The sequence below is a fragment of the Sinohyriopsis cumingii genome, chromosome 14 (assembly GCF_028554795.1).
Source record: "Sinohyriopsis cumingii isolate HCF-2022 chromosome 14, ASM2855479v2, whole genome shotgun sequence".
In the NCBI taxonomy this organism is placed as follows: domain Eukaryota; kingdom Metazoa; phylum Mollusca; class Bivalvia; order Unionida; family Unionidae; genus Sinohyriopsis; species Sinohyriopsis cumingii.
The window spans coordinates 54577605-54596992 of NC_142974.1; the positions used below are offsets into that span (position 1 = coordinate 54577605).

The window sequence follows — 19388 nt, forward strand, 5'->3', positions numbered from 1 at the left end:
GTTAAGTAAAATTGGTTGTTATTGTTCATAATTCCAGAGTTCTGTGGCTGTCCGAGGGGTTACTGGACGTCAGAGGAGTGTCTCCGCCCAAAATGGGGTTGTTATTTTTATTGGAGTGGTGACTAACGCTGGCACTGGACACAAGGTTCCCGTGGTTCCCGTTCGAGGTGAACTTCAGGGAGGGATTAAGAAGCAGGTAACCGATGCAACTGCTCAATAAAATGGTCCACAATTGTTTGTCTCCTTGTTGCAAACTCAAATTGGAAATGGCTGCCCCGATGACACAATACACCACAAAGATTTGGCAGAAAAAGACGATTTGCGTTTTAGGCACACGTTCTCCACACCACACCGTCAAGGGTTGTTTCTGTAAATCTTGCAGAGAAGAACTGGGTGAAGGCATGGTCGACGTAGCTGCGTCTGTGTGAAAGGGCATGATGGTCACTTCTTTTTATAGTCGATGACTTGCGAAGCGTCGATCCAAGAATCAAAACTGGGCGGATATCCTTTCCAACGTACTTTGATTTCTTTGACACGTCGTTTGCCCACTTTACGGGTTCTGCGTTCGAGAATGCTTTCGATGTCGTACACGTCGTCTTCTTTTTTGGTGACACGTTGTAACTCGGGCAAATAAAACGTTCCTTTGAGCACTTCTCCGTTCATGTCTTCCAATTTATAGACGGCAGGATGACGACCATGCACCCGTCCAGTTACAAGAAACAATTCGGTGGTCCAGTTAGGTACGTAACCTTTGTCGAAAGTGCGTTTGGTTTTGCCAATGCGTACCCAATCTCCCACGTCCAACACTCCACTTTTCTTGGGGACAGCCCTCGTCGGGGACGCACCAAACAGGCGCTCAAACACCAGCACTTCGTTTTCGGGAGTCACTTCTTGCGGGGCACGTCCAATGCTTCGATGGTAAGATTGGTTGTACGCTTGCACCAGGTGTGGTAAGATGTCGATGTACTTCAGAGTGTGGTGATGCGTAAAATATTTCCACATGCGTTCTTTCAAAGTGCGTTGAAAACGTTCCACGATGCTGGCTTTGGTTTCAGGATTCTCGGTGGCAAAAAAGTGAATGTCACGTTTCTTTAATTCTTTTTGGAAAGCTTGGTTCAGAAATTCGGTGCCTTTGTCCGTTTGCCATCGAAGAGGGTGACGACCGCTTTGTTTCAACACCCGTTGCAGGGCTCGCACTAACTCTCTGCTCGATTTGGAAGTCAAGGGCACGACCCAGGCAAATTTGGAAAAGACGTCGATGACACAAAACAAATATTTGTACCCACGATTGTAGCTGGCCAAATGAGAGACATCGGCTAAATCGGCTTGCCATTGATGATCGATGCCTTCCACTCTGTTGCGACTTCTGGAAAACTTGCATCGAATGGGTTTGTGTAAAGTGTAGGTAGCTTGTTCTTGTAACCATCGTTGTACTTGAGGTATACGGCGACTTTTCAGTCGAGTTTTGGCAGCACAATACAATTTTTGAACTCCTGCGTAACCTGCAGGATGGGAGGGATCGTAGTAAATGCTGGCTAAGACTTTTTCCATTTGTTGGTTTGTGTGTTAATAAGGCACCCACTCTTGGAAGATGCTACTCTTTTTCTCTTGGGGTACTTTCTTGGATTGTAATGCTTTGCGTGTGCGGCCGGCAATAGGTGTCGAGGAGGAGGAGGAGGATATCTGAACAGGGGATATTTTTTCTTGTTTCACTTCTGTCTTCACCTTCTTTTTCTCTTCTGATGAAGAAGGGGTGGTCATCATCTTTTTAATCCATCCAATTCTGGAGGTAGGTGGTGTTGTTAACTTGCGTACTTTTTCTGGTGGAGTTTGAAACCCTTCCTCTTCTTCTCCTTTTTCTGTCTTGGTCACCGGTAGTGGTGGTAGTGGTACTGGTGATGGTGCTGGACTTTTCATCAAGGTCTTAAAATCTTTCAGAGTGGGTAGATCTGTTTCGTCTAAAGCTTTCTGGTGAAAGAGTTGCAGTCGTTGCAAGAGTTGACCGTACTTTTGCGATTTTTCTGTTTCGGACAAATCTTGGCGATCCATCAAGGACTGCAATTCGTGTTGTAACTGGGACATTTCGCTCAAATTGGGATTGGGAGGTAAATGTGGGGTGCGTTGTTCTTGCCAACGATGGTATTCCATCCATCGTTTGTAAGGTACTAAAGCTAGTTTTCGTCCTTCCATGGGATGTCAGGGGTCGATTCTGAGATCTTAGGACTTCAGAGGGCCTTTTTATCTTGCTCCCATCAGTCCTCCCAAGATGGTTCCCAAGACTCCTTTCAGCAATGGGCCTAGCAAGAGGGGTAAAATTCCTCCACGTTGGACCAACATCTTCTTTTTTTGACGAAGGGGGGTTTTCTTTTGAACCATTTGGCGAAGAACGTGACGATGTTTGCTTAAGCATTGTTTCTGGTGTTTGGACAAAGGGATCGTGCCTTTCAAGACGTTCAAACAACATTCGCACACGGTATCGATGACCTCTTTGGAGGCTGATTGAATGAGTTTTTTTCGTAGGGGTGGAGAAGCTTTGGAAAGGACAGATAACATGTCCCCATGTTTGACTAAACGAGGAGGCAGCCCTTTCCTTTTCTTTCCTTGGGTTTTAGAAGAGGGATGTTTTCTGGAGGGTGACATCTTTGAGTCTTCAGCACCAAAAACACTGATACCCCTACTTAGTCACAGACCTTTTTTATACTGGAACGCGTCGCCACTGATTGTCTTTACGTCGTATCAACTTCAGGACAGGCATGACACGTCGTGCAGGGGTACGCAACGACAATTCCAGTAAACTTTGTAACATGCCCGATCTCTCTTGGACTTTGATTTTGGGAGAAGGTACTTTGTCAGCAGCGGCCACTGCCGCTAAATTGGAGGGTCCTGCGACTGGGGAAGTTCTTGGGGTCATCAACGGAGACGTGCTTGGTGTGATCAACGTCTCCAAGTACTTTTCAGTTCTTGGTGTCATCAACGGAGAAGTGACTGAACCTGAGGCTACCGGAGACGCAGTCACCGTCGTGACAGGTCGTGGTTTGCGAGTGTAATGTTGCGTCCTAGTTGAAGTGCCCCTCTTGCGACTAGTTTTCTTCTGTGGGCTTTTCTTTTTCTGGGGACTTTTTCTCTGTTTCTTTTTCTGGGGGCTTCTTTTCTTTTTGCGGGGTGGTGTCTGGTAAGAGGAGGGTCCCGCCACTGGAGAAGTTCTTGGAGACACGTTTCTCCTTGGGGACCTGGTCTTGCCACCGTGGCTCTTTTTCTTCTTCTTCGAGCTTCGTTTGACTTCTTTTTTCTTGGGAAGAACTTTGGGAGCATTAGGATCCCATCTTAAGAGAGAGCGAATGATGACCCCTCCTAGAGTACCGCTCCCTCCAGGTTTCAAAATGATTTGTTTTCTGGTTTGAATGTCGATGCGGGGATCGGCCAGTTGGGTCAAAGCGACTTTGTTTCGATCAAAAAAGCGTTTGGTTTGATGAGGAATCTGAATGATCCCTTGGAGTAATTGACGTGCCGTCACCGTGAACCATCGTAAGACTTCTCTGAGACTAAATTCTAAGACACGAGCTCGTATTTGGGGACTTTTTTCTCGACTGATGCCATACAAGGCACGAATCAATTTGACTGGAATATGTGACTGAAGGGACGTTATGTTCAAACTGTGTAAGACAGACGAAAAGTGTCTGAGGTTTTTATAGATTTTTCTTTTTTTTTTTGGAGTGAAATTAAGTCGAGGACGGAGACGTGTACAGGACAGGCCCTCCGTCTTGGCATCAGTGGTGAAACAAGTGGGTACGAAATCGCAAACCATCGGGGGTCGTAGGTTTCAAATCGACGAGTAAATAGGCGTGTGGTGTTTGGGTGGCATCGTCGTACGCCTGAGTCAGCCAAGGCGTTCCTAACTGTTTGGCTAAGACTTGCACTTGCGATTGATCTCGAGGGCTTTTAAACAAGACCACGTAATGCGCATTGAGACTGATGGTGCGATGGGCTTTACTTTGTTCAAACAAATTTTGGGTGATGTAAACGACACTGGCATTACGATGATGCCCTTTGCGCGTGAACCACAGTTTAATTTTTTCTTCGTCTTCTCCTAACATGTCGTCGAAAATGACCAAATGGGTTTGACGGGAGTCAGAGACGATGCCGTCGTCTTCTTTAGGAATGCCTTCCACAAACACGATGGAATCGCCTTGACTTTCTCGCAAGAGGCTGTACGCCGATTGCCACTCTTTGTAACACCACACGATGCGTTGAGGTGGACGATCGATCAAATGATGTTTATGTTCGATCAAACGTTTGACGAATTCGGTTTTGCCTGAACCGCTAAGTCCGGCAATGAGCATGTTAAAGGGATGGCGAAGATACAAAGCCTCCCAACTGGCACGATCTAAGTGTTCATCGATGACTTTGACAGTGGAGGAAGAGGGAGCAGAGAGAGCAGAGGTAGCCATAGTGTTAGGAATGTCACTTGTGACACGAAAACAAACAAGACAAGAGTTTATATACTTTTTTCAGGACACGTTTATTGAATGTTTTAAACATGAACACGAAAGACAAAAATACATAAAGGCCAAAGGTCTAAGTACAACGATAAAAGGCACATGATAACCATCAACGTGGAATAAAAACAAGTGTTTGTACAACATGTTTTGTGTAATGTTCTGACCAGTTCTATAGGGGGTAAGGTCACACAAGTGTCCTCCCGAAAGGGTGTTTCAGGCATGTCCACGACAGTCCTGTCCTGGGTGACGGGTTCTTCTTCTGGCACCGTCACTAACACAGGTTGAAAAGTAATATTTTTCTTTGAACGTTGAAAGGAAGGATCACAACTCTCGTGTATACTGGGCCACTTCTTGGGTCCAAGCCTCAAAATCCCATTTTTTCCAGGCACGGACATCTGTCCAGTGGGGGTGTAAGTCACAAGCTACACAGACATCGTCATACACGTCTTGGGTAGCTAAAAGTTGACGAATCTTTTTTTCCCGTAGAGGTCGAGAAGTATCCAGATGAAAACGCAAGGCTTTGAGCAAAACGAGTCTCTCGTGAACATTTAAAGGCACCACTTTCATGTTGAATGGGGTGGTAAATACTGTTCGTAAAGGGTCCATAAGGAATCGGCTGGTAACGAAATCCCAGAAAACAAGTCACTAAGACACACACTATGCGTCGTCCCAAATTGAACAGATACAGTTCTCGTAATAATTGATGGTAATGATCCACGGTTTGAATATGGTCATAGAGTTCCTTCCACGGAATCTGTTCAATCACTTGTGACATAAGCCGTGGCATGGATTCCTGATTTTATAGTCTCTTTATTTCGGAAGCAATAAAGGTACTTTCTAACTAGACATCTTCGTTCTCCAGTGGGGAATCTAAATCTTGCATACTGTAACCTACACTTCAGAGTTTGTTTAGATGTTTCGTCTTCCGCTAAGCAGATTCCACGTAAAATATGTTGGTAATCCTTTAACTCGTCTTCTTCAATGCGTTGCTCTAGGTGAATCTCGAAGTAACCAAAATGATGAACATTTAGTTCATTCACTAACTGAAAGTGTTGAACAAGGTCTGACCACTGAAACAATTTCTCACGAATCATTCCTCTTATACCATTCAGACACCAGTGGTTAAAGATCTGGTGACGTAACGGATGCAATTGTTCTTCACGTTTGACTTGTATTTTGACCAGCTCTCGGTAAATGCGTTCTCTCAACTCCACAGGCAAAGCACGAATGTTCTCTTGAAAAGCATCCATGAATAGGTCAGTCCGTACAATTCAAAATCTTCTCCTAGAGCAAAACTAATCCACATAGTGAGTAATTTCTGACCACTGCCATTCAGGGTAACGTCCAAGAATGTCATTGAACTCTTTTGATGTAAACGGTTTAGAGTAATATAATAGGATGAATGCACCCTTGACCCAGAGAAATCTAAATCATTGATTGACTTCTTTCACTTTCCTCTTGTGAATTTCTCGGCACCAAAGTTCTACAGTCACCCATTGAGATTTCACTCTGGCAAGCCCCTGACAAACTTGCTTGTAAATCTTCTCTTGCAGTTCTTTAGGTAATGATTCAATATCGTTTTTCAAATGGAGTTTAAATACTGGTCTCGGTGATGTCCAACATTTGACTCCTAACCAGTCTGGTTTCTTCTTCTTCGAGGACATGGTAAGTTACTTCAATGTCTCGCTCCCACTAAGGGTAAGTAATGACAATTCGGTGAACAACGAGCATGTTCTAGGTAGGCCGAATCTTGTGGTTCCATGTGGTGAAGTGACACACCGCAACTAAAGCACCTGACTTTATCCCTTTCGCCCAAGTAGAAAAATCCGGCTCTGGCTAATTCTTCAGGGGTCGGTCCTCCCAGATATTTAGGCCATTTTCCTTTGAACGATTGAAGACGATTTTCAAAGTCGCAGTATTCCTACAAACGCACAGGAAACGAATATTCGTCTTTCACAGGTTCGTTTCGATGAGGGTTGGGTGACATGGACAGGAGTTTGCTCAGGGCTGGATGACATCCGTGGGGGGGGGGTAGACTTGAAGGCGGACATTCACCTTTCAAACGAAAGCCAGTAAAGTGTCCAAGAGGACAAGCGGCATCGCTTTCGCATCCCTCAGGTTTGACACGCACAGCATCACTTTCCATGATAGGGGTAGTGAGAACAAAGTTTCCATGATGCTTTACGGCATCACTAAGGTCACAACGTACAGCATCGTTCCCATCGCAAGGCTCACAGTCGCAATCCACTTCAGAAGCCCCACACTTGAATTGTGCTTTTCTGAACTTGTTTTGTGTTTCTCTGAAACTATTCATGTTGTTCGCTTGGTCTTGGTAGTCACAATGAACTATCGATCTTGCCTAGGGTTCCTTTTTATATACAGACCAATACCGACGTGTCCATACGGTAAGGTGAAATGATTGGGAAGTCGCACTCGCTTCTGGTACACGATTTGATAGACTTTTTCCAAGGGTCGACTGACGATGTGGTGAGTGGGTAAACGTACAGTCTTGTTGGGTTGATAGGTGGTCACTTTAAAGTGTTCATCTTCTCTAGACTGCAAGGCTTCTTTCAATACCCCAAAGTTCACCACTCGACTGGTACGATAATTCAGAGTCAGTCCTTTCACTTTGCACTTCGTGTGCACTTCTCCTTGTTTGTCCCGGTATTCGTAGCCGTAATTTTTAGGACCGCCACTGACGAAACTTAGAATCTTGTCGTCGGGGTGCTCATCTGTCCAGGCTCCTAAACGGGCTCCTTCGATGTCAGGGTGCTGTTGACTCGGGGGATGGATGTAAATGCAACTGTCCGTGTCAAAGTACAGGACACGTTCCCCTAACAGTTCTAAAGCTTCGAAAAGTTTTAAACGAGCATGAGCTGTCACGTAAGCCGCAATGATGACATTTCCAAAGGGGTCGTCTTCTACAAAGTCCAGATCTTCTTCGTAATTGATCAAGATCAAAATCTCGCGAACGACGTCCACCTGTTTGATGAATTTGGTTTTGTCGTGAATCATCTGGAAGTAGCGGGAAGGTTCTGTCAAATACTCAGTCTTGGGTAAACACGGAGGTTGTGCCATTTTACCCCACACGCAATTTAAGATAACTTTGGCAAACGATCGCCTGCCTTCGTTTTTCTCGATGTGATCTAAAGTGATACCTTCTTGTGCCCAGTATTTCTCTTTGAATGTCTTTTGGTCTTCAGGAGTGTGACACCAGGAAGGATAGCCACTGGCTTCTTGCTTCAGTTTCAAAAAGGCATCCACGTAGTCGGCGAAAATGCCTTTCTGCGTGGGGTCACCCTTGTGGTATTGTTGTGTCTTGGGAAAGTGGCAAATTTCGTACACTTCTAACAGTTGGTATCCCATGTCCAGAGCTTTGAACAATTCTACGCTGACACACGTCCCCGTCAAGGCACGTTCTTCCTGGGTGTGCTGACAAGGCTGGTCTTGGTTGCACGTTTCGGCACAAGTACGGCACAAAGGAAACATCAGTTTCCCTTGACAATGGTGAGGTAACACGGGATGGCACAAGTCGGTGGGAGGCAAAACTTTGCACTTGATCAAACCTTCGTATTGTCGAATGTTTTTCAGGTCGATGTGTTCCGTTAACAATTGTGGGTGCCCTGCAGGAAAGCGACAATATTTGCATACGTAGGGATACAGCGAACACACGTCCAAGCATTTGATTTCTTCTCCTTTCTCTTCGTCGGCTTGGTACAGTAAACAGGTGGCATTGGTCCTTCCTCCGTACAAACTATCCCTCGGGTTCAGGGGGTCCATGAACTGGTAACTTTCCACGAGGCGTTTAAATTCGGGATCAGTTTTCAAAAGGTGATCGTATTCGTGCTCCCACATTTCAACCACTTGGTATCCTTCCTGTTCTAACTTTAGACGTCGCTGACAAGTGGCCTGGTACAAGTCTTCCATGGTAAAAACTGATTTTTAGTGCCACGGTCAGGGTAACAGACGGGCATCCGTGAAATAAGCAACCGTTAAACTCGTACACAATCTTCGGGTTTTCTAAGTCCCAGCCATCGACCGAATGCGTTCCAATGGTCTTTTCGCCCCCTCCGTTGCGGGCATGATGAATCCATTTGTCTTCCTTGTCGCACAAGTAATGTAACCAGCGTAGGGCTTTGACCGAGTATTGACGTTTGACATAGTTGGTCGTTTGAGGACTGATGACAGCCACGGTGTTTTCAGGCATGAATCGTTGTCGGTAGACTAAGGAACACGCTTTGGCAATGGTGCAAGCTTCTTTCAAAGGATCGACCCCTCCGTGTTCCATGAACAGTTCTCGAAATTTTCCACAGCATTGTCGTAAAATGTCCACGTCGGAACGACAATACTTTAACATTTCTTCCTGAAAGTCGAAAGGGTCCGAGGCATGGACCTGGTACCAAGCGTAGAAAGCTTCTCGTTGTTCGGTACGCATGTTGTCAGGGTCGTAACAGTGAGCCTCAGGTAAATGGGGTAGAACGGCGTGTTGATTGGCTTCCGTATTGAAAAAGTGAGGAAAATACCCTTTAGCCATTTCTGTCATTCCAAATGTTTTAAGCATTCGGCTCAAAGGCATGGCCAAGTAGCTCATCGAATCTTTAAACTGTACTTGTCCCACTTGCATGAAAATTATTTTGGCTCCGTTCAAAGTGACTTTAGGACGCTCGGTGCCTTGTTCCGTATAGTATCTCAAAAGAAACTGTCCATCGTATCCAGAGAAATTGTGAGCCATCAGCGTGGCATGACGATGACAATCTCCGTAACGTTCGATGTCCTCTTGGCTCCACGTCTTGTCGATGGGGTCTAAGACCCATCGGGCGAAATCGGCTAGCGTGTTCGGTCCCCGAAAGATTTTTTCTCGCCCTCCGGGAATTTTACTGCAGTGAGGGCAATGACTGAAGATAGGTTCTTGAATGCACTTCTCGCACGCTCGATGAGGCACGCAGAAATTAGGAATGTGAATACCGGTCTCTTGCATGCATTCGAAATCGGAAAAGATGAAATTGCCTTTCTTCTTGTGTCCATCCTCTTTCTCTGGTTGGGATTGGTATTTTTGCACGTAGCATTGGTGTTCCAAGTCCACGATGTGGTGTCAAATGTGACATCTTTTCTTTCCTGAACATACGTGTGCCTTGGCACTATTGGTACGTATCCCTTGGCCACACGTAGGGCACAATCTTAGCAGTTGGCAAGCACATTTCTTCTGTGAACCTTGCGTCTTCAAATGTTGTTGGTAACAGGCAGGGCTGACAAACGTGCGCTGACAAGTTGAACAATGCACTGGTTCTTGCCCTTCGTTCAGACAGGGTGGAGAGGCCAAACATCCTGAGCATTTCGATCCACAATGCTTGTGTTGTTCTCGATTGTTATAACCATAGTCACATTTCTCACAATAATATCTGTATCATAGGAATCCAGTGATACTGGTAATGGTATCGAAATGTTCATCGTGATAATAGACATGAATGTATTTTCCGTCCTTAAAGTCTTGGCCTGGAAACAACAGAGGTCCGCGCACTTCTTGTGGGTACACTTTCAAGGTGTAGCGTGCAGCTAGGGCATCTTGCAATTTTTGCATCTCAGGAATGCCACAGGGTTTGTCTTTGGGCAAGTCGGTTTGTTGCAACAGGAGTTATGCTTCGTTTCGTTGTTTGGCTCGGTCCCATTTTCGAATGTTCTCCCAGGCTCTTTTCCATTCTACCGTGTCGTTTTTGTCGACATAGGTTCGTCCCACCACGGTAGCCCTGGCTAAACACATCTGGTCTTGAGTGTTGTTAATTCGGACGAGACTTGTTTTGGTGCTGAGAAGCTCGTCCACCAATAACATCTTTTTGCGTCCAGTCCCTTGAGGAGGAGAGACGTGGGTCATGTCCAGTGTGGCTTTTCCATCGGTGATGTCAAACTGGTCATTGGATTGTTGCACATGTTGAATTTTGTCCATGACTTTGGAAGCGGTCAATTCTGCAGGGGTACTAAACTCGATCCAAACAGGGGATTTCAAACCGTCGTGTTGTATGGAAAGTCTCAAGCGATCGTCTTCTTTGGGTTGACATTGTCGCTCGAGTGTGGTGAGCAAAGAATCCCACATGTCGGTGATGAACCCTTCTGCTTTCTCTAACGGTACTTCGGACTTGAAATCTTTAAACTTCACCGTGTATTTGTAAGCCGTGGTACTAAATTTTCTAGAGGGTCGCTTTTCCGTCTCTTGAATGAAATAGTAGTTTTCAGGGTTGACTAAGGGTGGTGAACTTTGTTTAGAGGGTTTGGATTCTGGTTCACTCATGTCCTCTTCAAAATCACTGGCATGAATTTGTACCAAGACTTCAGCCCTGGTACGAGGCGATAGATCACGTTTCTGCCTCTTACTTTCTTCTTCTTTCTTCTTGAATGAATTGGATCGTTTCATCTTGATAGCAAAACGTCAAATGATTAAAGTTTAAACACCATGGACTAATTTATAGTCATGGCAGACCAGCGTATATAAAAGGGTGTGTGTCTTGTCCTTTCACTATTCATTTCACTCTCAAACCGAGCACAACGATGGAAGAGACTACACAAATGGAACGTTTCATCAGAGCTTTGCGAGGGGTCATTAGAAAATTCTCTTCGGACCAGCCGACAGACTACTCTCCTTCCCTGCAGGATAAAAGTCAAGATACTTGCTATATCTGCCAGAAGAAAGGGCATTGGTCTTCAGAGTGTCCAGACCGTCAAAAAAGAAAAAAAGGGGTTAGAAAAGACACAAGTCAAGATACCTGTTATTATTGTCAAGAAAAAGGACATTGGTCTCCAGATTGCCCAAAAAAGAAACAAGAGCAGTCAGAAGACGAGAGGGATTCTTCAGAGGAAAAAAGAGGAGAAGAAAAGGAGGAAGAAAGCAGACAGGTGAAGAAAAAGAAACAGGAGAAGAAAAGAAGAAGGGAAGAAAGTGAGGAGGAAAAGACTGTGAGGGTGAAGAAATTCAAAAAACAGAGAGACTAAACAATGAGACAGAAGAAGTCTATGAACTTTTTAAAGTGCTCTGTTGTGAATTGTGAATTGGATTGTAAATATTTATAAAAGAATAAATTAGGTATAAAAAGGTAAGTGTCTTTGTTTTTTTATTTTAAAATAAGAACGTACACTCACACACTCATACACAAGTACTATAGGGGTAAAATGGGTTGTTTTCTTTAGTTTGAATGGATGTTGGCAAATGAAAGTCTATCTCTTTTCGAGAGACGTGGGTGGCCCTTTTTTGGTGTAGGGGTGAGTTTAAGCAATCAACTTTATCTGTCTTAAGCCTTTGCCACGGCCAAGGCCTACTTCTGGACTGCGTACTGTTGATGATGATGATGATTTGGTTGAAATCACTAAGGGTGGCACGGTAGGCTTAGTCACAGGGTTGGAGTGTTTAGCTCGGGAAGGTCGTATTCTCTTCGGTCGTAATAAAGAAGTCTGATACATTTGTTTCAGACTTCTTAACTCCGCTAAAATGTATAACAGTACCGTGACCGTTTGATTTTCACACCCTTGTTTCTTTGCTGCTGCTTCTTCTTGTTATTTTTTTTCTTACCTCTTCTTCTTGCTGTTGTTGCTGTAGGAGAAAAGCTTGTTCCGCTTCCTTTTGCTGTTGTATAAATTTCTCCAATTCTTCTTTCTGTCTCTGTCTAAAATTCTCCACGTGCGGTAATGAAGGAGACGAAAGTTCCGGAACAAATTCTTGCGAGGTAAGAAAATCCACAAAATCCCAATTCACCTCTTTTGAAAGTAAGTCAGGGTTCCCTTCGGCGGTCTCCAATGCTGGTGCACCACCATTTATCGTTTTCTGAGTTTCCGTCATGTTTAAAAACTGTCACATGGATTGACTACACACAGGCGCTAGCGAATCTATATAGACCACGTGACGTCACAGACTGCTCTCTTCCGATTGGACGTGGGCTGACTGAATTTTGTAACGCGTGTTTGGATTGGTCAATGAACTCAATCCGTTTCAATCCTTCCTCTACCTATAAATAAGCGCAGTTCACTGTATTGATTCACCTGTTCTCGGCGCCTCAACATGTGGACCGACGTTCAATCTTCAACCCTTGTATCTTCGATGATGTTCAGGACGAACATACCGATGTATGTCCGATCCAAGTGGACAGTTGTCCACAGGACAGACACCAGTCTGTGGATGCGAAGAGTATATGTGGAGCGTCAAGGATGTCTCAAAAGAGCCCTGATTTACGGTACTGCAGTCAGGCGCAGCCTAAGGACAAGAAGAAGACCAATGCAGTGCCCTTTATGTTAATATATCTTAATATTAACATAAAACCCAAAGGCCCTTTTCAGGGCCACTCATAGGTCTCGAAAAGATGTTGACTTTCAATTGCCTAGCCCATTTTTTTTTAAATCCCATGTTAAATTCCCCTTGTCCCTAAAGTAGTATTTTTTTCCCATGTTAAATTCCCCTTGTCCCTAGACAAGCCCAAACTCTATTCCCCTGTTCAATTCCCCTTGTCCCTAGAGTGGCACGACAATATCGCCCATGTTAAATTTACATAGTCCCTAGACAGGCCCAAACTCTATTCCCCATGTTAAATTCCCATTGTCCCTAGACAAGCCCAAACTCTATTCCCCATGTTCAATTCCCCTTGTCCCTAGATTGGCCCAGCAATTTTCCCCATGTTAAATTTACATAGTCTCCAGAGTGGCCCAGGGGTGTTTTTAATGGTAATTCCCATTGTCCCTAGGGTGGCCCCATTCACTACTAACAGGGAAAACAACGACAATGATACATAGACAGCAAAATTCAAGAATTTTTTAATATTTAGTGATTAGCACGAATGTGAATACATAAGTTAATATGAGAACCTAAAAATTTTAATAAAAATTAATCAGTGTAAATACCTTGTCTGATCAAGCCAGCGCTTATATCTTATTTCTAGTTTCAAGTTGCTTAAATGTAGCATTTGCTCTTAAATTTCCCATACCAGACCATGTTCAAAGGTCATGTTTTGGTATGAAAAAGAAATGTATGTGCATATTTAATGCAGAATAGGGTGATTTATACATCGAATAATACAATAAGGCACATAGTTGTGATATTTACAAGAAATGTTTTCCCCATAAAAACGGGGGCAGAAAATGGCCCTTATTCAATATAGTCCTTTTTTCTGAATGAACTAAAACAGATGTTTCGTGGACTGCCACATATCAGCTGCTTTGGCACATTCTGCGTTGATACAATGTTTCGGATTTAGGCTAGCTACAGTATACAACAGACGCAAGAAAAGGTTCTTACAAATAACATACAAGTGACAAGTCATATACTGTCTTCTTTAGCTGGTGATAAGAATGGCAAAAAAATATACTTACAGTTTTACATCCTTAATTTCCTCAAAATGTACTTTCTTAATTCTGCAAATCCAAATTACATGAGCCATGTCATAGGTTCTCAATCTTGATTACACATTTCGAAATTGTACTGTAATTTCGATGACAAGTGCAATTACATCCTACTTACTGCACTCAAATTGAAATAAGCATTAAATTCCATAGCGTCTTTTTGATAATTGCTGTTGAAAGACTTTATATTTTCCACAAATTATGATTTCAAACATTCAAAGACAGAACAGAAACACATTTGCAGATGTCAACACGTTTCTCCCTAGCTTCTTCAATCCCATGTATTTCATGTGGAATTGTCACATATAAATCCAGTCCATAACCACGAAATTTCGTAGAATCGAAAAAAAAAATTCTATTAATTCCAGATCAAAGGGAAAAGTTGTTGCAATGCACATATTCACAATATGACTAAAAAATTTCAATTTTAACAAGAAACGCCATTTTCTTTCGAAAGTTATGTCGAGCGCTCGACTAAGTTCAAATTTATCTGGGCGGAGTTATGTGCGCTGTAATAATGTTGTGTAACGATGAATATGCGCTTGTGTATTTAGTTTGGAATACGGCATACATTCATTTACGTTGTTTCCTGTAGTGTATTTCGCTTATTTAATTAAGCCTTAAGTAGAATATAAAAAATGAGCATATAATAAAAAGGTTGCTGCATTTGTATGGGAAAATATGAACTCGTTTTGATCGTGCAGTATTCCATCCAAAAAACTTGTTCATATTTTCCCATACAAATGCAGTAACCTATAACTATTCTTTAGAGGCATTTATGCATACCTGTGAGTGGAATATGTGACTCACTGCACGCTGATTTCTTTAAAACTGCTGGATAAACTGTAACATGAACTTCATCATGAACTCATCTTTGAAGCTGTAATCGATTACGGTGTGATAGTGTTAGACACACTGGACAGTTCAGTACTGATAATCAATGCAGATAATGTATGGGGATAATTGCTAGAGTTTATTTTGCTTAAAAAGCAACATAATAAAGATATAGATTGGGTCCTCTACAACATATCTTTTGGAACAGTGAGGAAGGTAAACTCGGAAGATCTGGAGCACATCTAAACTTAGTCGTCACTGACAAATCGAGCATGCCTATGTTCAACAGGTTCAAACTAGGAAGTAGCAACAAACGTTATTCAAGCGAAGAGGTATTTATAAATTTGTTTTCCAAATATTTTCATGCAGGAGAACATTTAGATATTTTCCAACCAGGGGGTTATAATACGGTTTAATGTTAAAGATGGCGGCTGCTAAAATAGAGACTGACGAGGGACCTTGTTGTCCAATTTGTTTGGAACAGTTCAACATACCCAGACAGCTGCCGTGCGCCCACTCTTTTTGTGAGAAATGTTTACAATCTCACATAACAACTGAGGCTGCCAAGCATGAGAAGCTGAGATATGTTAAGTGTCCAGTATGTAGAAATTCTGCGAGTCCCTCCATTAAGGATAGACCGACAAGTGAATGGGCTTCCCTATTTCCTGTCAACACAGTCTTACAGTCAATATTGCCAGCAAAATCGAAAGTAGATCGTTTGTGTGACGCTTGTAAGAATGAGGGTGTCGATGCCCCGGCTGAAGGGTTTTGTGTAGTGTGCAAAGAGGCCATGTGTGGAGATTGTTTGAAAGTACATAGGAAGCAGAAAATATCAAAGGATCATTCCATTATTAGTGTGGATGAATTAGCTTGTAACCCAAGAAATGTGATGAAACTAGCAGAAGGCTTTACATGTTCAGAGCATCATGGAGAAGACATAAAATACTATTGCAAAGATCACAGCGTTCCTTGCTGTGGAACGTGCTTCTTCGATAGCCATAAAATTTGTTCCAAAGTGATAGACTTAAAAAACGAACTCCCTGCTCTACTATGTAACAGCAATCCAGAACAAATAATTGCAGATATGAAGAAAATCGAGATGCATTTAAATAGGTTTATGGAGATTAATGAGGCCTGTGTTAATACTCTTGAGCCCCAAGTTAACAGGATGAGCGACCAAATCAGTGACTTCAGAAAGAAAATCAATTCAATTCTAGACGAGTTAGAGAAGTGTGTGAAGATGGAGGGAAACCGAATTTACAAAGAAGAGGTTATCAGGAAACAGGACGAAAATCATCAGTGTTTGTCACTAATGCATTCTGTGAGAAATTCTCACTACCTCCTTGAAACAGTAAATAAATATGGGAGCAATTTGCAAAAATTTCTTACAGTGGAAACGATGAGGTCTCAGTTATATTTCTATTGCCATCTTGTCAGAGAAAAATACGAGAAAACTAACACATTATCAGTAACAGTGCAATTCTCTCCTAGGATACAATCCATTTTCTCCAAGTCTTTGTCTGAATTGGGGAAGGTTGTGACCACCACCAGCTCCAACACTCTGCCCCTAACATGTTTGCAGAGGCCAACAAAGGACTGTCAGGTGGAGAGAGTTGATGTAATTGATATTAAAGTCCATACTGGTAATACCCCATTGTATACTGGTGTCACGCTTCTCCCTGGAGACAGAGTAATGCTTGCTGATCACTTTAATAGCCAATGCATTCTACTAAGCTCTTCCTATCAGTTCATCACAAGTTATACACTAACAGGTATTCCGTGGAATATATGTGTACTGGATGACCAGGAGGTGGCTGTGTCATTGTATAATCATAATACTATCCTGATCCTGTCAGTGATTGGTGATGTCATCAGGCCAGTCAGAACGATAACAACCAAATATAATTCTGATGGAATAGCAGCTGCTGGGAAAGGGGAGATGGTTGTGAATGGTTACTGTGGTAATGACAAGAGTCAATGGAGTTTGATCAGCTTGAGAGGAGATGTAAAGTGTACTCATCAGTATGACTCTCTAGATTACTACTTAAACTATGTAGCTCTGAATAACACGAAAACACGAGTGTATGTTAGTGTGTATGGTATGCATTCACTTCTCTGTTTTGACCTGGATGGTAGAAAGCAGTTTACTTACAGTCCTGACAATCTCAGATGCCCCTGTGGAGTAGCTGTGGACATTTATGACAACATCTATGTTATTGGAAACAGTTCTAACAACATTCATCAGCTATCTCCAGATGGTTCTGCCATACAGGTCATAAGTTCAGGGGTCCCGAAATCGCTGTGGGCAATTTGCATTCACAAGAGTATCTTAATCATCACGAATGATTCAGAGAAAACAAAACTACACATTTATCAGCTGAAATAAAATTATACGGGTCACTATAGTGCCCCATTCTTGTAAAGTTACATAAACAGTATGAAAAATGTACATCATAGTTATTTGGTAAAACAATCCATTTAAATATGTAAATAAATGCTGAGTAAATTTTTAGTGTTACATTCTTGTAAAAATATACATGTGTGCCATTTTAAAACAATGCATAATGAATATCTGATGTACAAAGCAATCAGTTTTAAAAGGAAAATAAATGCTGAGGACATTTTTAATCATTTGAAACATTGTTGCACTTACTTCCATATGAAGGACATTCAATGTGTAGGCTGTTATATTGTGTAAATATGGCTGACAGTATTGCTGATTGTTATTATTATTATTATTAATGGTAGACTATTCAAAAAATCTTGTCTGAAAATGAATGTTATCTCGTGTTTCTTAAGTTAAATGAATAAAATAGAGAATTGACAAATCAAGTATTTTAATTTGATGACTGTTTATACATATTTACATGAATTAAATTAGGGGCCATCAATTTAGTACATACGCAAAAATCTAGCAGAGCTTGACCCCTTCCCCCCTCCTGTACGCATGCATACTTTTTTAAACACACACTCACCTGCACATGTACGCTTGGCACACCCCCACCCCGAATTATATAGAACGGCCTATATTTAAACCACGCAGAAACGATCAAGAATTAAAAATATTAACGTGTTTAATCAAACATAGTCCACCGACGTTTATGTCTGGCTGCATCAAAGAAATAAGCTGCATAACTTTAGAAAGTTTGTCTAGTGTCCGCTAAAATTTAAACTCCAAGACCGCTCCAGTGGCCTAGTGGTTTTGATCCCCAGCTGAGTCATAGCAAAGACTTACAAAAATGGTACTAACAGATGTCTCACTTGGAGCTCAGCATTAAAAGGTTAGTGTTAGGACTGGTCGGCCTGGCGTCAGGATAATGACTGGGTGGGACATCATACTTCATGTCTGCGGCATAACGCCCCAGTGCTAGACATCACTATAAACTGTCACACTGCATATATCGTAGGGATATGACTGAAAACTTGTTAAAGCTACGTTAAAAATCCAAATCTCACACACACACTCAAACTCCGACTGAAACCAGTCGAACAGGTTACATATTAAACAAATTATTATCAAGGTTTCACACACACACACACCCATTTATATGCATACGTACAGTATCAATAGACCTCCCCCCATACGCAAGTTTATGCATTTGGGTCAACCCCCTCTCCCCCTCCATGCGTACGTACTAAGTGGATGGCCCCTTACTGGATTAGTGTGCATGATTTACAAGTCAAGTGTGTTTATGGACAAATAAAATTTCTCACTATGATTCTAAAAAGTAATCAATAGCGATTAAAATTTGCAGTTAATTTTAATCTGGTGATTGAGATATTGAGATATATTCAGATGTCTGGAATGTATTATTATTAACCAACAACCTTGCAGATATGCAGAGTTTAACATTATATCCATGAATTGTTGATTTGAAAAGAAAACACAGTTCAGAGAACGACCTGCACACTCTTTAAGTACTTCCAGTCCTGGTGACTAAGCTTTCCTTATGTCAGCATTATAAGGATTTACTGGTTTCATAATAGTAAACAGTATAGTTGCCACGAAAGATAAGTAATAGAAAGGGAAAATAAGAATTGGTATATATATATATATATTTTGAATATGAAGGCAATTTTAGTATTACATTTCTCTAAAGACAAAAACATCATGTAGAAAATGTCTATCAATCTTTAATGGAACAAGTGAAATCTATTTATAATGATTAACATGTTTAGAATTGTTTTTATTATTTGTTGCATTTACTTAAATGGTATAAGTATTATATATGTAGACTTTAAAATTGTGAGTAAATCACTTGCAAGGCTTAATACTGCTACTGCTGATTATTATTGTTATTATTATTAGTATTATTATCCTGATGGTGCTGATCACTATGTTAATTATTATTGATTATTACTATGTTAATTATTGGTACATACTATTAACCAGGAGTATGAAACAATTACTTCAAAACATAGGCATCCCAAAATAGAAATTATTATCATGAGGATATTTAGAATGTCCAATGTATATAGTGTTAACATTGAGTATAATGCAATGAACTAGACTTTATAAAATCTTCAGTATTTTAAATATTAGGGAATCTAGAAATAAAGCATGTCTTGCCTTCATTGCTTTTTTTTTCTTTCATCTTCATTTTGAGTCTCATCAGCATTTATCTGTTAATCACTATGTGTCTGACTGTTTGTCTCAGTCTCTCTCCATGTAATTGTGTAAGC

At 41.8% G+C, this 19388-nt stretch overlaps 1 protein-coding gene across 1 annotated transcript; it reads left to right on the forward strand.

The window, feature by feature from the left end:
• Positions 1-14256: 14256 nt before the first annotated feature.
• Positions 14257-19280, forward strand: LOC149783839 (uncharacterized). Its single transcript, XM_089932045.1, has one exon. It carries the CDS (start codon positions 15121-15123, stop codon positions 17089-17091), a length of 1971 nt encoding a protein of 656 aa, XP_089788171.1. The 5' UTR covers positions 14257-15120; the 3' UTR covers positions 17092-19280.
• The last annotated feature ends 108 nt before the right edge of the window (positions 19281-19388 follow it).